Raw genomic sequence first — 22,663 nt, 5'->3', positions numbered from 1 at the left:
AAAACGTCATAAGAACAATGCTTAGTGGCTCAATGTAATACTACAGTGTTTTTGAAAGTCTAAACACTTTATTGATATAGTGTACAGCCAAGCACATGTGGTCAGAACACAAACGAGTCGCAGGTAATATAGTATCAAGCATTTCTCCCAAAGTAAAGTCTGTCTGCCAGGTCTAAGCAAAGTACCAGCAGGTGTCTGTAACTCCACTCACTCTCCGCCTCTTTGCCCTTGTTTGGTATCCCGCCGTGGGTGCGATGACGCGCAAACAAAATGGCGACGGTTGGCCGCGCCTACTTGTAGCTTCTTTTTGTGCTCTTCAGACACCTATGGGTGACGTCACGGGTACTACGTCCATGTATTTTAAAGTCTATGGTAATAACTAAATCCCTCTTACCTAAAACCGATCTTCCTGAATGAGATGTCTACTTTACTACATCTAATCAGCTTGCAGGAGAAAATATAAGCCACGCCCACTGTTTTCTCATGCAATATTTTGTTTCTCTAGGAACTGCGTCCCAATATGGAAAAAAAAAGGGCGCTGATTCCAGTTTATCCTAACTCCTAATTTTAAAGTCCTTATTTATTGTTATTTCGGTGATGAATGTAAGATCTTGGATTATACTCCCAGCATAACTGACTCAAAAAAAATGCTAAGCAATAATTGTAGCGAAATTAGGCGGTTTTGTCTGGATTGCTCTAGAGACAATCAGCTCATCAGTCAGCGTTTGTGTTGAAACGGATCATCTGAGATGATTCTGGACGTGAGGGATTGCTTGCCATTCAACGTAATTGCAACAGTTCAATAGCTGTCATTTAAAGCATTAAGCAGACCATCGCGCCCTCAGCTGTTTACATCTGGTTGCCATCGATGCAAGGGCCGTTGCCTGGCGCGCTGGAATGTTCATTCAACATTTTTGGCCGTGGCTTGTATTTCTCCAATTGCGCAATTCTGATGTTTAGCTGTAGGCCTGTCTCAGATGTACTGGCATGGAATGTTCAGGACGAATCCTAGTCGTGAATTCTTCCTTGGAAAGACATCTTGCTTGTTTTTGTTGTGAATTATTTATCATCTGAATTTTTTGGCGCAGAATTGGCACAGAAAGAACGTGTTTTGATGTGTAGTCATTTATGTTACTTTTGCCATTACAAAATGTGATTTCATTACAAATCGCTGATCTTCACTATCTGATTGATATACGATGTAAAGTGGCTCTCAGACTGGACAAAAGGCACGGCATTAAATTCCATTTTTCCTCTTCCATGTCTTTAAAATATGAAAATGTACACTCACCGGCCACTTTATTAGGTACATCTTACTATTATCGAGTTGGACCCCCTTTTGCTTTCAGAACTGCCTTAAACTTTGTGTAGATTCAACAATTGGAAATATTCCTCAGAGATTTTGGTCCATATTGACATGATAGCATCACGCAGTTGCTGGAGATTTTTCAGCTGCACATCCATGATGCCAATCTCCCATTCCACCACATTCCAAAGGTGCTCTATTGGATTGAGATCTGGTGACTGTTAAGGCCATTTGAGTACAGTGAACTCAATGTCATGTTCAAGAAAACAGTCTGAGATGACTCGTGCTTTATGACATGGTGTATTATCCTGCTGAATGTAGACATCAGAAGATGCGCACACTGTGGTCATAAAGGGATGGACAGGGTCAGCAACAATACTCAGGTAGACTGTGGTGTTTACACGATGCTCAATTGGTACTAATGGGCCCAGAGTGTGCCAAGAAAACATCTCCCACACCATTACACCACCCTCACCAGCCTGAATTGTTGATGCAAGGCAGGATGGATCCATGCTTTTATGTTGTTGATGCCAAATTTGGACCTTACCATCTGAATCTTACAGCAGAAAATCGAGACTCATCAGACAAGGCAACAATTTTTAATCTTCTATTGTCCAATTATGGTGAGCCTGTGCGAATTGTAGCCTCAGTTTCCTGTTCTTAGCTGACAGAAGTGGAATCTAGTGTGGTCTTCTGCTGCTGTAGCCCATCTGCCTCAAGGTTGGATGTGTTGTGCATTCAGAGATGCTCTTCTGCATACCTCGGTTGTAACGAGTGCTTATTTGAGTTACTGTTGCCTTTCTATTAGCTGGAACCAGTCTGGCCATTCTCCTCTGACCTCTGGCATTAAAAAAGAATTTGCTCCCACAGAACTGCCATTCACTGGATATTTTCTCTTTCTCAGACCATTCTCTGTAAACCCTAGAGATGGTTGTGCGTTAAAATCCCGGTAGATCAACAGTTTCTGAAATACTCGTCTGGCACCAACAACTATGCCACATTCAGAGTCACTTAAATCCCCGTTCTTTCCCATTCTGATGCTCGGCTTGAACTTCAGCACATCGTCTTGACCATGTCTACATGCCTAAATCCACAGAGTTGCTGCCATGTGATTGGCTGATTAGAAATTTGCGTTAACGAGCAGTTGGACAGGTGTACCTAATAAAGTGACCAGTGAGTGTATATTATCCCCAGTATTTTCAATGGAGTTTATGCACTAGCCTGCTGCTACTGATGGTACTAGCATTTACACAGTCTTTCATCTCGTTTTACGCTTGAAAAATTCAATAAATGCTTAAGTCTATTTAACTGATTGTATTTTAACTACATTATAACATCAATGCAGTAAGAGGAAGGTTATGCAACTGAAAATAGTCACATTAACCTTTCACCAGAAGTTTATCGTTGGCTGAAAAACACTAGCTGTGCACATTGCTAATTACATTGCCATTGTGTTGTTGATAAAGATCCTTCCCTTTTTCCTCTGTAGTTAAGTCTGGGCGGTTTTGAGGTAACTCCTCCTGTGTCCTTTCGACTGCAGTCCGGAGGGGGGCCGGTCTACATCAGCGGTCAGCATTTTGTGAGTGAGTACCATTTGTCTTCTCTCATTGGTTAAAAAAGAAACGAACACATGCACTCAAGACAAATAGTTCAGGAAGACCATTTCCCACGTGTGTCTTTTGCCTCTCTTGTTTGCTCTTCATCTCTCTGTGATGGAATGATTCTTTCTACCTTTTGCAGTGTCCATGGGACTAATCTGACCCCGCTCTCTCTCTTGTCTCTACACACTCTCAAAAGTGAATTATAAATGACCATACGACTCCATTAATGCTTGTATAATTGCTTCCATATGTTTTGCTCATGCTGTTCAGACACTTTCAGCATGTCGGTCTGTTCTGTGGATGTTAGCATTTAGGCCTGCCACTTATAGACATCAGATTATTGATGTCTCCATCTCTGTGGTTTGCTCAGGTGTGAAGGAGTCAGACGATGAGGATGAGGAGGAAGAGGAGAACAACACTTCACCGGTGAAGAGACCGTCCAACATGACCCTCGCCAAAGTGCCTCAGGTAATCTGTCCTTAACTTCACCTTAAATAACAAATGAAGCTTTTAGTAAGTGGATAAAAAGTGAAATAGATTCATATAAATTAATTTATTGGTGCAGATATTGTCACAACCCTTGATGGAAATATGTCTAGGAATTTAAAAGGAGCAAGTTTGAGATGACCAAAAGAATAAACTAATGGTAAAAGGTGACAAGAAAAACACAGAACAACAAGTTACCACCGCAAAAGATTTCTTGCTCTCACAAACCATATATTTACAATATGTACAAGCACAAAACTAATGTAATAGAGTGGAGGAACTATGACGACAATTTGTATGCAAAAACCTGGAAGCGAGTTAGCATTTTAGCACTTCTAGTTCCCTTGTCTCAAAGTCAATGGGTTTTTTTCAAAGGGATTTCAGTTAAATCGCTTAAATAAGGTTCATGGGTAACACAAACTGAAGATACTTTGACGTTTTATTCTACGACATAAAACACATCAGTTACATCACACTTGATTTTTTAAAATCGGTAACACTTCTTTTAAAAGACAGTTGCTATCAAGTTGCTAAATGGGACTACAGGCGGTGTCTGAGACATTATACGTAATCGAGTGAACTGGTTTGCATTGCTGGCAATAGGTCAAACTTGTTTCCAGAACATGTTGGCCTCCGGCAGGGCTGCCCTTTGTCACCAATTCTGTTCATAATTTTTATGGACAGAATTTCAAAGTGCAGCTCTGGGCTGGAGGGGGTCCGGTTCGGGGACCACAGGATTTCGTCTCTGTTATTCGCAGACGATGTTGTTCTGTTGCCTTCATCGAACATGGACCTTCAGCATGCACTGGGGCGGTTTGCTGCGGAGTTTGACGTGGCTGCGATGAGAATCAGCACCTCCAAGTCCGAGGCCATGGTTCTCCACCGGAAAAAGGTTGTTTGCCATCTCCAGGTTGGAGGAAAGTCCTTACCCCAGGTGGAGGAATTCAAGTATCTTGGGGTTTTGTTCACCAGTGAGGGAAGGATGGAACGTGAGATTGACAGGTGGATCAGTGCAGCAGCAGTAATGCGGGCGATGTATCGGTCCATTGTGGTAAAGGAGGAGCTAAGGCTAAAGGCAAAGCTCTCGATTTACCAGTCAATCTACATTCCTACTCTCACCTATGGTCATAAGCTTTGGGTCATGACCAAAACTACAAGATCTTGCATACAAGCGGCCAAAATGAGTTTCCTTCGCAGGGTGGCAGGGTGCACCCTTATTGACAGGGTGAGGAGCTCTGTCACCCGGGAGGAGCTCGGAGTAGAGCTGCTGCTCCTCCACATCGAGAGAAGTCAGCTGAGGTGGTTCGGGCATCTGTTTTGGATACCTCCTGGACGCCTACCTAGAGAGGTGTTCTTGGCATGTCCCACCGGGAGGAGGCCTCGAGGAAGACCCAGGACATGCTGGAGGGACTATGTCTCTCGGCTGGCCTGGGCATGCCTCGGGATACACCCCCGGGCGAGGAGGAGGAAGTGTCTGTGGAGAGGGAAGTCTGGAATTCTCTCTTAAGACTGCTACCCCCGCGACCCGGCCCAGATAAGCAGACGAAAATGACAATGATGATGAGATTATCATCAAGTCAGCATTACTACCAAGCTAAAACTGTCAGACACCACAATCAGACAATGACACTCCAAACATCAAACAACAGCTGATCTCTTCCCGTTGCCGCTTCCGATTTAAAGGTCTCTGCGCAGATCGTGATTGGCAGAGGGAATACATGTCATCACAAAAGTGATTATGATTGACAGTCCTGTCAGCCAATAGTGTTTCGAATGTAGGCGGTATCTAAATGAAAGTGACGAGGAGAAAAGAGAGAGAGAGAGAGACAGAGAAAGAACATACAGAAAAAAACAGTGTATGGTTCATAACAATATGTATTGCATGACATTTCTGGTAACTTAAGCACTCTTTTATGGGACTCACAGGGTGCCTTGTTTCCATGCAGAAGTCAACATTTTCAAACCACTTGAAATATTAGCCCCCCTGGATATTCCCCCCCCCCCCCAATTTCTATTTAAGGGAAAAAAGTTTTCAACAATTTTCTAGACATAATAATTTCTAATAATTTCTTTTATCTTTGCCATGATGACAGTACATCATATTTTACTAGATGTTTTTCAGGATACTAGTATTCAGCTTAATGTGACATATAATGGGCTTGGCTAGTTTAATTAGGCAAGTTAGGCTAATTAAGCTAATACTTGTATAACAGTGGTTTATTCTGTAGACAAATGAAAAAAATTGCTCAAAGGGGCAAAAAATTTGGACCTTCAAATTTGGTTTTGCAAAAATTAAAACTGCTTTTATTCTAGCCGAAATGAAATAAATAAGAAAAAATATTATCGGAAATACTGTAAAAAATTAATCGCTCTGTTAAACATTATTTGGGAAACATTTAAAAAAGAAAAAAAATTCACAGGAGGGCGAATCATTTTGACTTCAGCTGTATTTGTAAGTTGCTGATGAGTAAGATAAAAAAAATTACAGCAGGGCGAATAATTTTGACTTGTACAGTATATGTATGTTGTTTCTTTTTTTGGTTTACAATTGTTAAGATATTTGTTCTAGGAAAAAAAACTACAACAGGAACAGGTTGTCCTTTTCTTTTGTTCTTAAGAAATTAGGGTGTCAACAAGGTGTCCAGAAAACTGTAAAAAAGATCTGTGAAAGTTCCCTGTTGACTTTTATGGAATCTCAATAAAGAGACACATTGTTCAATATACACTTAATCCTCCAGATAAGTGTCTGAGACAAGCAACAGCTTGCCGTCAATGTGATACACAGAGAGTTTGTTTGAAATCTTTTGTCAGGGTGTTGAAATGATCCCAGAATTCCTATTAAAGCAGCAAGCCATGAGATGCTGTCACTTCCAGTGATTTTTACTAGGGTTAAATGGATAGTTCACCCCAAAATGAAAAATGTACTCATTATTTACTTTCCCTCAAGTGGTTCCATAATTTATGAGTTTCTTTTTAATGTTAGAATCCAGTAACTATTGACTTCCATAGTAGCAAATACTATGGAAGTCAATGTTTACAGGTTTTCAACATTTTTCTAAATATCTTCTTTTGCATTCATGTTAAGGGTGAGTAAATGATGACAGAATTTTTTGTTTCAGTCAAATTATCCTTTTAAGGATGTGATTTACTTGCCAAAAAACTATTGCAATGCTTATTTATTTTTTTGGTGCTTATTACTTTCATAAAATGGAGACTAAGCATTGCATTAAATATAAGAATAAGCAATTTAACTGCATGAATACAGTTTTAAAATAATCTAATATGATTATTTTTCTGCTTCTAATAGTGGTATCTATTTTCATTTATTTTTATTTATTTATTTTTTAGAAAAAGCTGAAAATGGACTCAGATGAGGATGAAGACAGCGATGACGACGATGATGATGATGATGATGATGAAGATGATGATGATGATGAAGAGTGAGAGCTCAAGTTTGTTCAGTTATAAAGTGTTTTGTTGAAAGTTTTTACACGCAGTAAACTACTTTAATAAGGTTCATTTAAAGTATATGACAAAATATCTATATATAGTCACAAAAACAGTTTACATGCATAAAATTAAAGTGCATATATTCAAAAAAATCATTTTAGAAATGCTAAACTCCTTTTACAAATGTATAACAGTGTACAAAAAGTTTTTTTACTGCACAAATAGATGGGCAAATTGTATTTCACGTGTAAATCACCTTGGATTTGTGTGTGTTTTCCTTTCTAATTTATGTCAGATTGCACAAACAATGTGCAGGGAGGAGTACCTCAATTACATCACTCTCTGTGAGGTATGATTGGTTGAACAATGTCTCATCTGATTGGCTAAAGAGTGACCTGTGAGAATTGTTCGCTATCAGGAAAGTTTTAAAAAACACTCACACACACAAATCCAGGGCGATTCACATGTGAAATAAAGTTTGCACATTCACATGAGCATCAAAACACGCAAAATATAGCTGTATACACACACTTTTTATTCAACCAAACTTTTCTTTTAAAAAAAAACAAACAACTGACATTATAAAAATAATTATTGTTCTGTATCTAGAAGTATGAACAGCAGACTGTCCTGGCTAAAGGTCCCAGATCACCAGTTAACTATAAATAAATGGGAAGTGAATCTCCTATTAAATAAATGCTATTGTAAAGAATGATAATTCAACCACAAATAATAAAAAAAAACTGTAAAAGAATACCTTGTGCCGTAATGAAAAGATGATCACCTGTACGCGGTTAATATTAGGCCCATTAATAATCTGTTCAAAGAATGGTTAAAGCAAAAGTGGCAACCTCTGCTGCTTACACAAAGCCACTTTTTAAAAGAATCTCAAACTCTTGAATGCAAGCATCGCTTTTTGTCCAGGCTATTTCTAGGGGATCATCAGTTACGATCGCATCAGTTGCGTTTTCAGGCACGGTTGCTTCACACAAGGAAACTGGAGCGCACAAGCATTTAAACACTCATCACATCAGCTGTGTGTTATTGTCGAACTTTGCTTTTAAGCAAATTACAATTTAAAAATTATTTTCAACCGGCCAAAGCAGCTAGTGGGTGTGGGTTTCTAACCCATCACAGCTGAAATCTACCTGCATTTGGCAGGTGTTAATGTCAAGCACTATTTATATATATATATATGTATATATAATAGTCAACATTTAAAGCTACAGACAACACCCATTCTTGTCTTGGGACAATTTTTGAAACTCTTTTTTGGTCCACTTTATAAAAATACATGTTTTGTGCACGTGAATTTGGTTTCATTCATGTGAGTTAGCTACATTGTTTTTGTGTGACTTATTATCAATGCCAATGTAGTTCCATATTTCGCACACAAATTACTTTCATCTATCTTTAGGGATGATGACAAGCAAGAAAAGCCTGCTGTAAAGAGTCCTGTCAAATCCACTCAAAAAGTAAGTTTTCCTGCTTTTTTTGTTTAAAATATCGTGAGAATAAGAGTTTGGTCCAAAAAAACAAAACAAAGTTGAAGTCAGAATTATTAGCCCCACTGTTTATTCTCTTCCGCAATTTCTGTTTAACGGAGAGAAGATTTTGCCCACACATTTCTAAACATATTAGTTTTAATAACTTATTTCTAATAACTGATTTATTTTATCTTTGCCATGATGACAGTAAATAATATTTTACTAGATATTTTTCAAGATACTTCTATACAGCTTAAAGTGACATTTAATGTCTTAACTAGGTTAATTAGGTTAGCTAGGCAGGTTAGGGTAATTAGGAAAGTGATTGTATGACGATGGTTTGTTCTGTAAGAATGTTCAAATAAGACTTTCTCCAGAAGAAAAAATATTATCAGACATGCTGGGAAAAGAATAAGAATATATTAAATTAGAAAATAATAATATTTAACAGTAATTTCTATCACTAATGAATAATTCGCAGTAATATATATATATATATATATATATATATATATATATATATATATATATATATATATATATATATATATATATATATATATATATGTATTTGATTTGATTAGATTTTTTATTTTCTAGATAGCAATTGTGTGATATTGTGAATTATCACTGTTAATTATTATTTCTGTTTATTATTAATTAGTAATAGTAGTTACTGTTAAATACTACTATTTTAAATTTAAAATTATATTTTCTAATTTAAATATTCTAAAATGCAAAGTATTTGTGATGCAAAGCTGCGTTTTCCAGGATAACTCCAATTTTTAGTTGTTTCTGGTTTCTGTACAATAAAAATCTTCCTGACGCCATATTTTGGAACAGTGGTGTGTTTTTGGAACATTTCTGCATGTTCCCACTGTGTCCTGAAGTGAACACCAGAGTGACCAGCAGGTGCCAGTCTCCTCCTGAGAGAGAGACTCAGAATCTTTCAGCATCCTCAGCATCATCACCCCATCAGCTTCATGAGCACTTTATATTCTTTCCTTCGCTTTTAAAAACCAAAGTGTCTTGTGCCATCTTTATCGTCTTTTTTCCGTCCATTTCTCATGTCTGTTTTCATAGTTGCATTCTCTCTCTATCTGGAATGTAATGTAGTGATAATTTTGCTCTAAACAATGTAAAAATAAGCAATTTTATCTCGATAGTGAAATAAATGTGTCCTAATAGTGTTTTTAACAACGTGCCACACATATTTCAGAATTATTAATCAGAAATATTAGCCCCCCTGTATATTTTTCCCCTAATTTGTTTAACGGAGAAAATATTTTTTCTACCCATTTTTAAACATAGTTTTAATAACTCATTTCTAATAACTGATTTATTTTATCTTTGCCATGATGACAGTAAATAATATTTTACTAGATATTTTTTAAGATACTAGTATTCAGCTTAAAGTGACATTTAAAGGCTTAACTAGGGTAACTAGGCAGGTAAGGGTAATTAGGCAAATCATTGTATAATGATGGTTTGTTCTGTAGATGATTGAAAAAAAAAAATGCTTAATGGGGCTAATAATATTGACCTTAAAATGTTTTTTTAAATAACGCTGCTTTTACTCTAGTCGAAATAAAACAATTAAGACTTTTTCCAGAAGAAAAAATATTATAGAAAATACTGTGAAAAATTACTTGCTCAGTTAAACATAATTTGGGAAATATTTAAAAAAGAAAAAAACTTCACAGGAGGGCGAATCATTTTGACTTCAACTGTATTTGTAAGTTGCTGATGTGGTAATATCAGGTACACAAAACATTTAAAGAGCCCCTATTATGCATTAAAAATGTCCTATTTTGGTTTTAATGGTCTCCAACAACAGGCTGACATGCATGCAAGGTCAAAAAAACACTTTCATTGTCTTATAATATGCATTTATTTTTACCTAATTATCCCAGCGATTCCCATATGATTCGTTCAGCGATTAATTTGTTCCCAAATCCTTCCTTGGCGCGAAGCTAATCTGCGCCGATTGGACCAATGACAGCCTGTTGTGATTGGTCGACAGCGTTCAGCACGAGACAGAGAGAAGTGCCCACCACGGTTTATCAACAATATTGAAGTAGTCTGAGTGCATAGTGTATGTGTGAGAATACCTGCCAACACTCCTGGTTTTCCAGGGAGTATCCTGTATTTCAGACCCATCTACAGCCACCCATGCAACAATTGGGCAGGGCTTAAGTTTCGTATCGACGTCACACCGAAACGGCTAAAGACTCATTATGAAGACGATTTATTTAAAGCACGAGTCGACTCTTTTATAGATGAATCAATAGTTTTAAACATGGCGCACTTTCAGAGCTGTGTTACACACTACAAGGTCATTTTCAAAAACCCATAATAGGGGCTCTTTAGGAAATGCAATCTTGGTGAGTTGAGTAAATCATGTTTAGAGCTTTATCAGACATGGCACGAATCCGCAAGCGATAGTACAGACTGGACTCATAGCTCCACCCTAAAGGATTGATAGCGCTGCTCTATTTGATAGCCACGCCCTAAAGGACTGATAGCTCCGCCCTAAAGGACTGATAGCTCCACCTAAAAGGACTGATAGCCCCACCTTTAAGAACTCATAGCTGATAAAGCTCTAAACATGAGTAAACAGAATTTTCAAAAATGTAAAACAATGTTTACAGACTCTGAACTTAGCAGTCAGAATAAAATCGAAACTATTTCTCCACCATTGCAACTCACTGGAGCTGAATCAAAATTGACGAGCATAATAAAACCCAATAGTCCTGCTGTGTGCATGTGTGTTTAAATGTATGAGAGAGCGTGACAGTGTGTTTGGAGATCAAAGCGGGCGCATACCTGCTTTGTGAGGACTGATTGCTGCCGGAGGGGAGACGACAGATGAACACTTCTGTCACACACTCCACATCTCCTCTGATCCCTCAGTCCTCGGTGCTTTCTTCTCTTTTTGCAGTGTTTTAATCTCTCTTTCCTCCTTGAACCTTTTCCATCAGATCTTTAATTTGATTATTTGTTGCTTGTTTAGTTTTAGAATCAACAGTAACCTACTGACAGCAGTTCGCTTGTAACTTACTGTAAATCAGCAAGAGTACTGTATTTACATTTACAGCACAGCGTTCATGCGGTCATGGAAAACCTGGAAAAGTCATGGAATTTTGACTTGGCATTTTCCAAGCCTGGAAAAGTTTTGGAAAAGTGATGGAAATTTGTTTAACAAATATCTGTATACTTGAATTAGAGCTGCACGATATTGGAAAAATCTGACATTACCATATTTTGTATTTCTGTGATGTATATTGCTATGTGAAAACAATTTCACCAGATGATTTAACAGGTTTATTTAGATTGATTGGGGGATTTTTTTAGGGGAGTCAATCTTGAATAATATATAACAAATAAATTACAAGCATATAGATAAATAAAATATAGCAAAGACAAAAGTGTTTGATAGTTTTCAGGTATTGACTATTCAGATATTGCATAATCAACACTGCAAAGTCTTCATTGTATATTATTTAATCTTTATTAAAGTTACAAAAAATTCTTGTGGCTTGATGTTTTATACTCTGAAATATTGAAATGTTAACATTCAGTTGTATGAGCAACAAATATTAACTTGACTTCTAGTTGAACATTTGGAAAAATGTCAGAAGGTGGATTTTTCTGATGAATCATCTGTTAAACTGCATCCCAATCATCACAAATACTGCAGAAGACCTATTGGAACCCACATGGACCCAAGATTTTTACAGAAATTAGTCAAGTTTGATAAAGGAAAAATCATGGTTTGGGGTTACATTCAGTATGGGGGCGTGCAAGAAATCTGCCAAGTAGATGGCAACATCATGAGGTATCAAGACATTTGTGCTGCCCATTACATTACAAACCACAGGAGAGGGCAACTTCTCCAGCAGGATAGTGCTCCTTCTCTTACTCCAGCCTCCATATGAAAGTTCCTGAAAGCAAAGAAGGTCAGGGTGCTCCAGGATTGGCCAGCCCAGTTACCAGACATGAGCATTATTGAGCATGTCTTGAGTAAGATGGAGAAGGCATTGAAGATGAATCCCCAGAATCTTGATGAGCTCTGGGAGTCCTGTTAGAACGCTTTCTTTGCCATTCCAGATGACTTTATAAGTGAGTTATTTGAGTCATTGCAGAGATGCAGTCCTCCAAGCTCATAGGAGTCATACACAATATTCATTCAATATTCATAAGTGACAAGACTTTTGTCTAAGCAAAGTCAAACCTTACTGTCCTAATTAAATAATTAAAAATCAAGGCATGATCATATTTTATTTTGGTAAAATAAGAGTAATCTAGAGGCCTTTGCCTTTCATAAAAGCCACTTCTGATACCAAATGATCAACTAGAAGTCAAGTTATTATTTGTTGTTTCTAAATGTTGGATAGGCAATAAGACTTTTGTCAGGTAGTGTAGAGCAATGACAGTGTCCTGCAGTCTCTTCAGGCCATGACTAGACAAGCTCCGCTTTCTATTCTCTTTCATCGCTGCTCTTTGACAGAAAAAAAAAACATCCGAGAAGTGTATTGTGTTACATCAGCGAAGAGCAAAGATGTCAGAATCAGTCAGCTCACAAACATGATCTATTGTTATAATTCCACCACTGAGCATGACAGCTGACCGGAGCTAGTTAAATATTTTCTTTGCTCTCATTAGTCTGACTTTGCTATGTCTTGTCTTTCGACTTTTTTCTTCTTACAGACTTCTGAGAAGAAGAAAAGTGCGGATAAGCAGAATGGCTCTCCAGACAAGAAAGCGGGGACATCAGGGAAGCCCCAAACTCAGGTTCATTATGATTTACCTCACATGCATTTTGAGCAAAGTTAGAAACACTTCAGGAAAGATATGAGCGGTTCAATCATGTTAAATTTATAGTGTGATTTAAATGGCAGTAATGATAAATCATAATACACTAGAGCTGCTTAATAAATTGATATAATATGATCATTAAAAATAGGGCACTTGATTAAAAATAAAAAACACCTCACTGTGTTTAATTTTCTGTTAAAATGTAATCAATAACCAGAAAGCTTGTGTAATTAAAGAGCCCCTATTATTCATATTAAAAGGTCATATTTTTGGTGGTCTCCAACAACCAGCTGATATGCATGCAAGGTCAAAAACACCTTTATTGTCTTATAATATGCATTTATTTATACTTAATTATCCCAACAACTCCTATATGATTTGTTCAGCGATTCATTTGTTCCCAATCGCCTACTTTGCGTGATGCTAATTCACGCTGATTCGTCCGATGACTAAGTCTGTTGTGATTAGTCGACTGGGTTCAGCATGAGACAGAGAGAAATGCCAACCACGGTTATGAAGTAGTCATAGATTGGTGTGAGCCCAATCCAGGAATGCATTAAAGCAATACAGCAGCAAATGCTTTATTCTTAACCATAACCCCAACACCCTCTTCAACACACATACAGGAACATACACAGCACATGGTATACTGTGGTATTGTTGTGAAAATGAGCTTTAACCCTTTATTGCCCACAGCCGCATGTCTGGCTATCTCCATACCTGTCAACCCTCTTGTTTTTCCCGTGATTCGACCGTATTTTACAGTTCTATCCCGCTATCATCCTGTAAAAGTATTTTCCCGTATTTCTCCCATATTTTCAGTCTTTCTCTGAAGGGTGGCAAATAAACATTAAAGAGCCGGCCCTCCCTATACGCAACCCATACTTCCGAACCACCAGGGGCCGCCCCTTGCTCTTAAATGTGAGTCTGTTCCGTGCTTTTGCTTTGTTTAGGCATGAAAACACTTTGAAATAAATATAAAAACGTCAGGATTCCCTTTCATTTCCATTACAGGTGCCGTCTCCCCTTCATATGCAATCCTCAAAACAGTCATATAGCGGTGCGTGACTGTCAGCTGACGCACTCCATAGTAATAAATAGATGCTGTTTCCCAAATGGATTCCGTACACGCGATTTGAACCGGAGCGAAAGTCTGGGTTTCGGGTGCGTATTTAAAGAGACATATACACACAATTACTAATAATAATATCTAAAGATGTCTATTTTGGTGGGATTTTTTTTTAAACACAACTAATTTCGTCCTAAATAAGCATAAAAATTTAGGAAAGCAACCAAAAGCTTTCATTATAATGTTAGTTCTGTGCATTTTTAAAGTAACACCTGTTATTTAATGTAATGAAAAGAAAAAATCTAAATAAATAAGAGATTCATTCGTTGCTCTTTAATCAGAATGTGTAAGTTATACAGTGAAGAAACGGCTATTGAGATCTGATAGCTTGATTCTATTTCATTATAATAGCTATTAATTTTAATAAGCTGAACTGTTTGCTAATGTATACTGTTTAATTTTTCTTTTGTAAATAATGATAATAAAACATATTACTGACCATTTAACTGTTTATTTACAATGAAACAGCTCTAAATGAACATTATTTAGTAATTTGGGGATTTTTCAATGTTGACAGGTGTGCATCTCTCAGTGATAGTAATCTTCATGTCATGATCAGTCCTGTGATCCTCTGTTTGAAGGGAAAGGTGCGTTCACGTTTTACTGGATCCTGCACTTCATATTTAGTAGGGATGTATCGAATCACGGTTGATCTGTGATTCCAACAGATCACAACCCACGATTCGGAACAAACGTGACCCACGGATTAATAATTTTTTTTAAATTTACCGGTAGATTGATCCTAAATTTGTAATGACTGTCAAGAGATCGCCTCTCGCGTCATTCAAATCACATTGATGAAAGCATTTCTTTCCTGTAAAATATAGTGATGACAGAAGAAGTTGTGGTGGGTTATTCAGGATGTGGGGTGTTTCTTAGGTTAAAGGTTTTTTTGTCATTACTTGTTTAGCCTGCAACAGTGCATTCAAGCTGCACGATTAATCATTAAAAGATCGGGATCTCAACACCCACACAACATATATTACAAATGTTGGTGATTTGCATATGTTTATTAATCCTTTATATCACTGCATTTAAATCAAGAAAGAGTTTTTTAGTCTTTTGAGTTAGTTATGAAGTTACAAACAGACAAATAACACAGAAGTACTGGCATAGCAGGTTATAGTTTAGATGAAACTACTGATGTTGATGGTAAAGGTTAAAATTACCATCAGATGCCTTTAACTTGACGCTCAAAAATGAAAGTTGCAGGCAGCAATTACATTATTTAACCAAAAGGTGGCAACAACCAGCCATCAGAAACATGCCACTGAATAATTCTTCAAAAATAATCCATCTAGCAATGAAACATGAAGTTTTATGAGTGAATAACTGAATCATTTCTTGAAAATTAGACTAAAAATAAATCTAGGTTGTACAAATTATAATGTTAGATTTCTACATTTAGCGTTATCAGCAACAGTAGTAGTAACTGGAATTTTTCGCAATACTGAATATTTTACTATTTATTTTATTCAGCTGATAATTTCTTAATTTTTTTTGTAAAATTACAGCTTCTAAGTTCTGTTTATTAAAACCAAAAGTTTCTTGCAGCACTGTTTTTGTAATAAATGGAAAGCAAATTACATTTGTCTCCTCCCCGAAAAATAGTGAGATCCGTGACTAAAAAAACCATAATGTGATCAGAACTATTTGATATGTGATCTGTTACACTACTAATATTTGGCGATGTGTCATATCGACGACGCTACACACAAGCAAAAGATCTGAACACAAAACAAATCAATCATTCGACTCTGAGTCAACTCTTTCTTTGCAGAATCAATAGTTTTAAACACTGTGTGCTTTCACATTTAAACCTCATTTTCATTCACTCAGCTGTGTTGCACACTGCATGCAAGGTCATTGTCAAAAACCCATAATAGGGGCTCTTTAAATTAATACAACCTCTTTATTTTCTTTGTTTTGCCAATACATTTTTATAATTTTGTAACATTTGCGATTACGTTTTTACAATTTGCATTTTTAAAGAGATATGAGTGGTTTGAACAGATTTTTTTAAACTGCATCATGCTAAATTTATTTAAATCTATTAAATTTATTATAAATTTATATATATTTTTTAAAGTTCTATTAAATTTGGTAAACTAAAATAATTGTATTATTATTAATATTTTTTATTATTTTTTATTAATAATTGTATTATTATTAATATTTTTCAATTATTATTTTTATTAATAATTGTATTATTAATTATTTGATCAATTAGTACTTTAAAATGTAAATTGTAAACTGTAGTGAGGGGTTTCCTGCATTCTTTCTGCTAATAAAGCCAGACTTTTATTTTGAGCGGTTATCATGAATATGTTTGAGGGTTTGTGTCAATCATATGACATTGATTTTTCTCATGTAAAATTATAAATTCTATATATACAGGTGAAGTCAAAATTATTAGCCTTATTGCAAATATCTTTTTCTTTTTCAAATATTTCCTGAATGATGTTTAACAGAGCAAGGAATTTTTCACAGTATTTCCAATAATATTTTTTCTTCTGGAGAAAGTCTTATTTGTTTAATTTCGGCTAGAATAAAAGCAGTTTTTAATTTTTAAAAAAACATTTTTAGGTCGATATTATTAGCCCCTTTAAGCACAATTTTTTCAGTCTATAGAACAAACCACTGTTATACAATGACTTGCCTAATTACCCTAACTTAAGCTAATTAACCTAGTTAAGCCTTTAAATATCACTTTAAGCTGAATACTAGTATCTTGAAAAATATCTAGTCAAATGTTGTTTACTGTCATCATGACAAATATAAAATAAATCAGTTATTAGAAATGAGTTATTAAAACTATTGTTTGGAAATCTGTTAGAAAATAAATGTTAAACACCCCCATAAAAGTACAGGGGGCTAAAAATTTAGAAGGGCTGATAATTCTGGCTTCAACTGTATATACACCTGCCCAGATCTACTGAAAGGTGAGTTTATTTGGGTCAGCATGAGTTGAAGGAGCCGTCTGGGTTTCAGGTTTTGGTATTCAGTTCCCATCCCAAATTGCCAGAACATGCCAACCAAAAGCCAAGGTCTACCTTGGATGCCAGATGTAATTCTTACCAAACGTCCAGGTGCAGGTTAGAATGCCGACGCCATGGCAGCTTCACAGAGAAAAACCACGGGGTAATGAGACAGCCTGTCTTTGTTTACGATCAGCCAACGCCGCCAAAAGCGAAACGCGAATTAGACCAGCAGTACCCCTAAAGATAAATGTGCGCAACAGCATTCAAAAACCCCAGCTGTGATTAGCTGAAAACCGCCCAGTCTTGAGAGGACACGACGATCCCAGAGCCATTATTCCAGTGTCTTTTTTTGGAGCGAACGCACTTAATATACTTTTAATAATCGAGCGTATTAGAAGGAAACATCTTGACGTTCAAAGGTTTGCTTTTAGGTCATGGAAAAGGGCCATCGCGTTTTCCCATGCAAAGAAAATCGGGGAAGCGCTCTTAACTAGCTGCTGGTGGCAACAATCCCAAAACGTTCAATTTGAAGGGTCATTTGTGGTCTGCTTTAAAACAACAAACTACTCTAAAAGCCACGGCCTTCTGCCAGGGTGACCGATGTTGGGAATCTGAATGCATTCGCCAGACTTTCCTCTAATCACATTCACCCCCCCATTTGACCGGTGCAAATGCAGTTGTGTGGGGTTGGATTGTCTTTGATGTTATTTTTTTCCGATGTAATTGTGGTGCTGAATCAGAAAGATGCTTGAACGCTATGGTGGGGGTTTTCAAAGGCGTCCAGAGAGGTAGCAGTCATCCAGATGCAACGCAGGAGCAGTCTTAACTTGAAAGAGAAATTAAGCGCTACGGTTGGCTTCCAGAAGAAAAAAAAAAAATCTTATTCAGGCATTTAATCACTTTTCTTTCTAAACTCAGAAAGGAATATATCCAAGTGATCTATGTTTAGTAACCCCTTGAAATAATTGATAATAATTTTAAAAGCATTTAAATACAAAACATGTGAATTTTTTATTTGGTAACACTTTAGAGCCGGGACACACCAAGCCGATGGTCAGTCATTGGGCTTTGTCAGTTCAGCTAGTTGGTTTGGTGTGTTCCACACATCGCCTCTCGTCAGTTAAATGAGAGCTCATTGGCTTGATTCAGCATGTAGAATCCTGTCGGCCATTGGCTGAAAAGAGCGATCTGATTGGTTATTCAGCAACAAATTAAATCGCGAGTTTGACATAGTGAAGTCACGTAGCAAGTGAATACTTCAAGTCAAGGACCACACAGGCCGGCTGTAAAATTTGCAAATTATATGGTTTATCATGGGCAGTTAAACATTTTGAGTTTGCTAGCTTCATTCGCACATAAATTTAGCTTCATTCGCGCATCAGATTTGCTTCATTCGCATGTCAATTTTGATTCATTCGCCCGTAAATTTTGCTTCATTCGCGCATCAAATTTGCTTCATTTGCTCGTTAATTTTGCTTTATTCGGGCGTCAGATTTGCTTTATTCGCACATCAATTTTGCTTCACGCGTCAATTTTGCTTCATTTGTGCATCAAATTAGCTTCATTTGCGTGTCAATTTCACTTCATTCATGCATCAAATTTGCTTAATTTGCGCATCAATTTTGTTTCATTTGTGCGTCAAATTTACTTTATTTGTGCATCAGTTTCGTTTCATTTGTGCGTCGAATTTGCTTCATTCGCATCAATTTCGCTTCATTCACGCATCAAATTTGCTTCATTCGCATGTCAATTTCGCTTCATTCGCGCATCAAACTAGTTCATTTGCGTGTCAATTTTGCTTCATTCATGCATCAAATTTCGCTTCATTCATGCACATGCTTTATTTGCACGTCAATTTTTGTTCATTTGTGCATCAAATTTGCTTCATTCGCGCATCAATTTTGCTTAATTCGCGCATCAAACTTGCTTCATTAGCAATCAATTCCGTTTCATTCGTGCGTCAAATTAGCTTAATTCGTGCGTCAATTTCGCTTCTTTTGCGCATCAATTTTGTTTCATTCGTGCGTCGAATTTGCTTCATTCCTGCGTCAATTTCGCTTCTTTCGCACATCAAATTTGTTCATTTGCGCATAAATTTCACTTCATTCACGCATCTGGTGGTGGTGTGGAGTGGCCCCTTCTCATGATTGTGAAGCACTTTGGGTATACGGCCATACACAATAAATGCGCTATATAAAAACACATTACATAACATCAAATTTACTTTTATTTGCACATTAATTTCACTTCATTTGCACATCAAATTTGCACACCATTCACTGCCATTATATAAATCACCAAGAACCACGGGTTTAGCTAAAAGGTTTCTTTATTCTTCTACTGAAGAAAAAAGTCACCTACATCTTGGATGATCATTTTTGGGTGAAATATCTCTTTAGAGGTGTAATTCACGTAAAACCATTCAATCTGACTTTTGAATGATATTTTGAAGACAGCAGGAAACTTGCAACTATTTAGTTTCATAGTATTTGTTTATTTTTTCTATGGATGACAGTGGTTACAAATTTTCAGCTTTCCTCAGAATATCTTCATTTTGTTTAACAGAAGAAAGAAATGCGTGGAACGACTTGTTTATTTTTAGACAATACTTTTTTTTTTTTAATTTGGGAACGTAAAAAAAATCCTCAGTCATCAATATTCATACTCTTTGACACTTAGCTTAGGTGCATTTAATTTTTGTAGATAATCTCTGACGTTTCTATGTATTGATTGGAGTAAATCTGTGGTAAATTTGATTGATTGTAGATGATTTGGAGAGATGCACGCCTGCCCATATCAGGTCTAACAGCTGAAAATGCTGATCAGAGAAGTAAAGCCATGAGATCCAAGAAATGGCCTGATGAAATAAACTGTTATATAGAAGAATTTTAGAACAGCTATGCTGGTGGTCAGCCTAAACTGAGCAATCAGATGAGACAAGAGGAGTTATTATCATTAGCTCAATCTTTATTCAGTCTGATTGGAATTCCAAATATGATCATCCTCGTGCAAGAGAGCCCTGTCTGAAAAGGTAAAAGGCATCTGTTGTATGAACCACTAAAGTTCTACTGCAAAAAATATTATACTGTGAATTAGTTAGAAATGTGATTTCTTATAAATATCAGTCATTTCTTTTCTACTTAAAACACTGAATATTGCTTGTGTAATATTTTATTCACCTTTCTCTTCCTGTGTTTTGTTTTCAGTACAGTTTATTTTAATCAAATTTACCATATTTTATCTATATTATATATTTTTTTTTTCTGAAGTGTTTAACGGTCTTAAATATTTGGGAGTCTCAGATATTAAATATGTTTTAAATATTTCCCCAAATGTTTCCGTTGACGCCCAGCGCTTCTTTACAGCCCCCTTAGGGTCCTCAGACCCCTGTTTGAAAATGGCTGCATTAGATAAAATAATAAAATCATTTAAAATAAATTTAATTGACAGAAACTAACTGAAGTTTAAAATAAAAACGGTTAAAAAAAAGTGAGAAATCTAATTTGAGTTATGAGCTATCATAGATTGATGTTTGATTTATAGCCACACTGAAATTGCACGGAAGTTTACTTAGGAAGTAATATCTCTTGTAAACACACTGTAAACAATATTTGTTAATTAACAGTTTCCTTATTTTGTGACTTTTTTACTGTTTTAAATAATGACTGTTAAAGTAATTTAAAGAATGACTGTTTTAAATAATGGTTTACACGCACAGCGTTCCAGGTTTACAAAAAAAATCAAACAAACATAATCCTGTTGCATCACTGCACTTGATTTTCGTTTTATTGTAAAAAAAAAAAAAAGAAAGCATGTGGCATATGTCAAAAAAATAAATGTGATTTAGTATTCAAAAATGTTTTATTTTGATTATGTTTTTAAATAAATTGCACTTACACTTCATATTTTCAGACTTTTCATAGTATAATTCCAGTACTTTTACCAAAAACCGACATATTAACCATTTAGTAAAGGTTGATATTTTAGAAATTATGGGATGTGTTAAAAAAACTTCATTGAGTGTGTTAACTAGTGGCATTAGGAGTTAAGAGATGCAATCCAAAATATTTTTTCTTAGTGGGGTAGTTAAAGTGTTAAAGCCACGAAGATGAACTGGGATCTGTTCTTATTATATTAAGGCCAGGCTTATTTTGGTAAGTCAGGTTTATTAATGGTGGATTCTGTTTCATAAATCAAATTTACGATAGTTCAAACTCAGTTACTCTGGCAACTTATGCTGGTCCGGGGCAGGTTAACTCTTAGGCTAAGTCAAGTTCAAGCTCAATCATAAAAATGTTTACATTCGCCTGCCGTAATTTGATGCCATTTTATTTCACTAACCTCTTAATAATGATTACAACTTTATAGTCACTTAATAGTAAATATAGCTTTTTCAGTTCTCATAGTTACCATGGTAGCACACAACATAATCGATGCATCTATGCTCGACCTTCGGGGTTTCACGACAGTAACGTTCACAAGCAATTATCTAGGTTATTTAAACTGAACTCAGATTAGTTAGATCAAATGATCTTCAACTTGCTGTTATGGAACCAATTTACGCGTGGACGTTTAGTTCGGCTCATTGAAGTCCGGTTTTTTACTTTAATCCCAGCTTTTCTTAACCACTTTTATGAAACAGCCCACTGGTCTGTTTATGAGCTGACATATCCACTGACGAATTGACAAATTGTCAAGCCTTTAAAAAGCTCCAGTGTCCCTCTACCTGTAGTTACACTCTGTTACCAGCGGTGAGTTTGGTGACCTTCATGGCCAACCACAGTCATATCTGTTGAGCACATGAACACAATGGCAAATCAGTGATGTTTAGAAACACGCACAACAGCTTTCAAATGTTAGCGGGAAATGCATTTTATTTCAATACTCATTGGTATCGAATTCCAGTATCTTGACAGCACTACTCTGATTCCTGTATTGATCTTATACTTCAATGTGGAAGTGAAGTGTGCTCGTTTCTGTGATTGTTTTAGAACTTCCAATTCAGTTGGCTATGGGAGAAATGACACTGTAAAACCCAATAAGTTAAGGTTACTCAAACCATTTAAGGAAACCGATTACAACAAACCATTTAAGTTCAAAAACTAATGAGTACTGTGAACTTAATCCATTTGAGTAAAAGCAATTTGAGCGCGGTAAAACCCAATAAATGAAGAGAACTAAAACTCAATAAGTTAAGGCAGCTCAAACCATTTGAGGAAACCGATTGCTTAAACCCATTTGAGTTAGAAAACTAATCTATATGAGTACTGTGAACTTACTCCATTTAAGTTAAAGTAATGAGGTATTTAATTAACTCATTACCTTCAACACAGTTCAAAACTCTTTTCAAATGAGTAGAAAAAAAGATTCAAATAGCTGTGCCTGCCCGTACGCGATGAATAAGG

At 36.3% G+C, this 22,663-nt stretch overlaps 1 protein-coding gene across 1 annotated transcript in view; it reads left to right on the top strand.

Moving 5' to 3' along the window:
• The window catches only part of npm1b (nucleophosmin 1b), a 54,720-nt gene that overhangs the window by 7,169 nt on the left and 24,888 nt on the right, over positions 1-22,663 (top strand). Inside the window, exons 4-8 of the mRNA XM_056472217.1 lie at positions 2,796-2,889; positions 3,278-3,375; positions 6,742-6,833; positions 8,261-8,318; positions 13,041-13,124. Coding sequence (XP_056328192.1) covers positions 2,796-2,889; positions 3,278-3,375; positions 6,742-6,833; positions 8,261-8,318; positions 13,041-13,124 — 426 coding nt within the window. The remainder of the gene's footprint in view (positions 1-2,795; positions 2,890-3,277; positions 3,376-6,741; positions 6,834-8,260; positions 8,319-13,040; positions 13,125-22,663) is intronic.

The sequence above is a fragment of the Danio aesculapii genome, chromosome 14 (assembly GCF_903798145.1).
Source record: "Danio aesculapii chromosome 14, fDanAes4.1, whole genome shotgun sequence".
NCBI lineage: Eukaryota > Metazoa > Chordata > Actinopteri > Cypriniformes > Danionidae > Danio > Danio aesculapii.
This window is presented reverse-complemented; position numbering and strand designations above follow the sequence as displayed.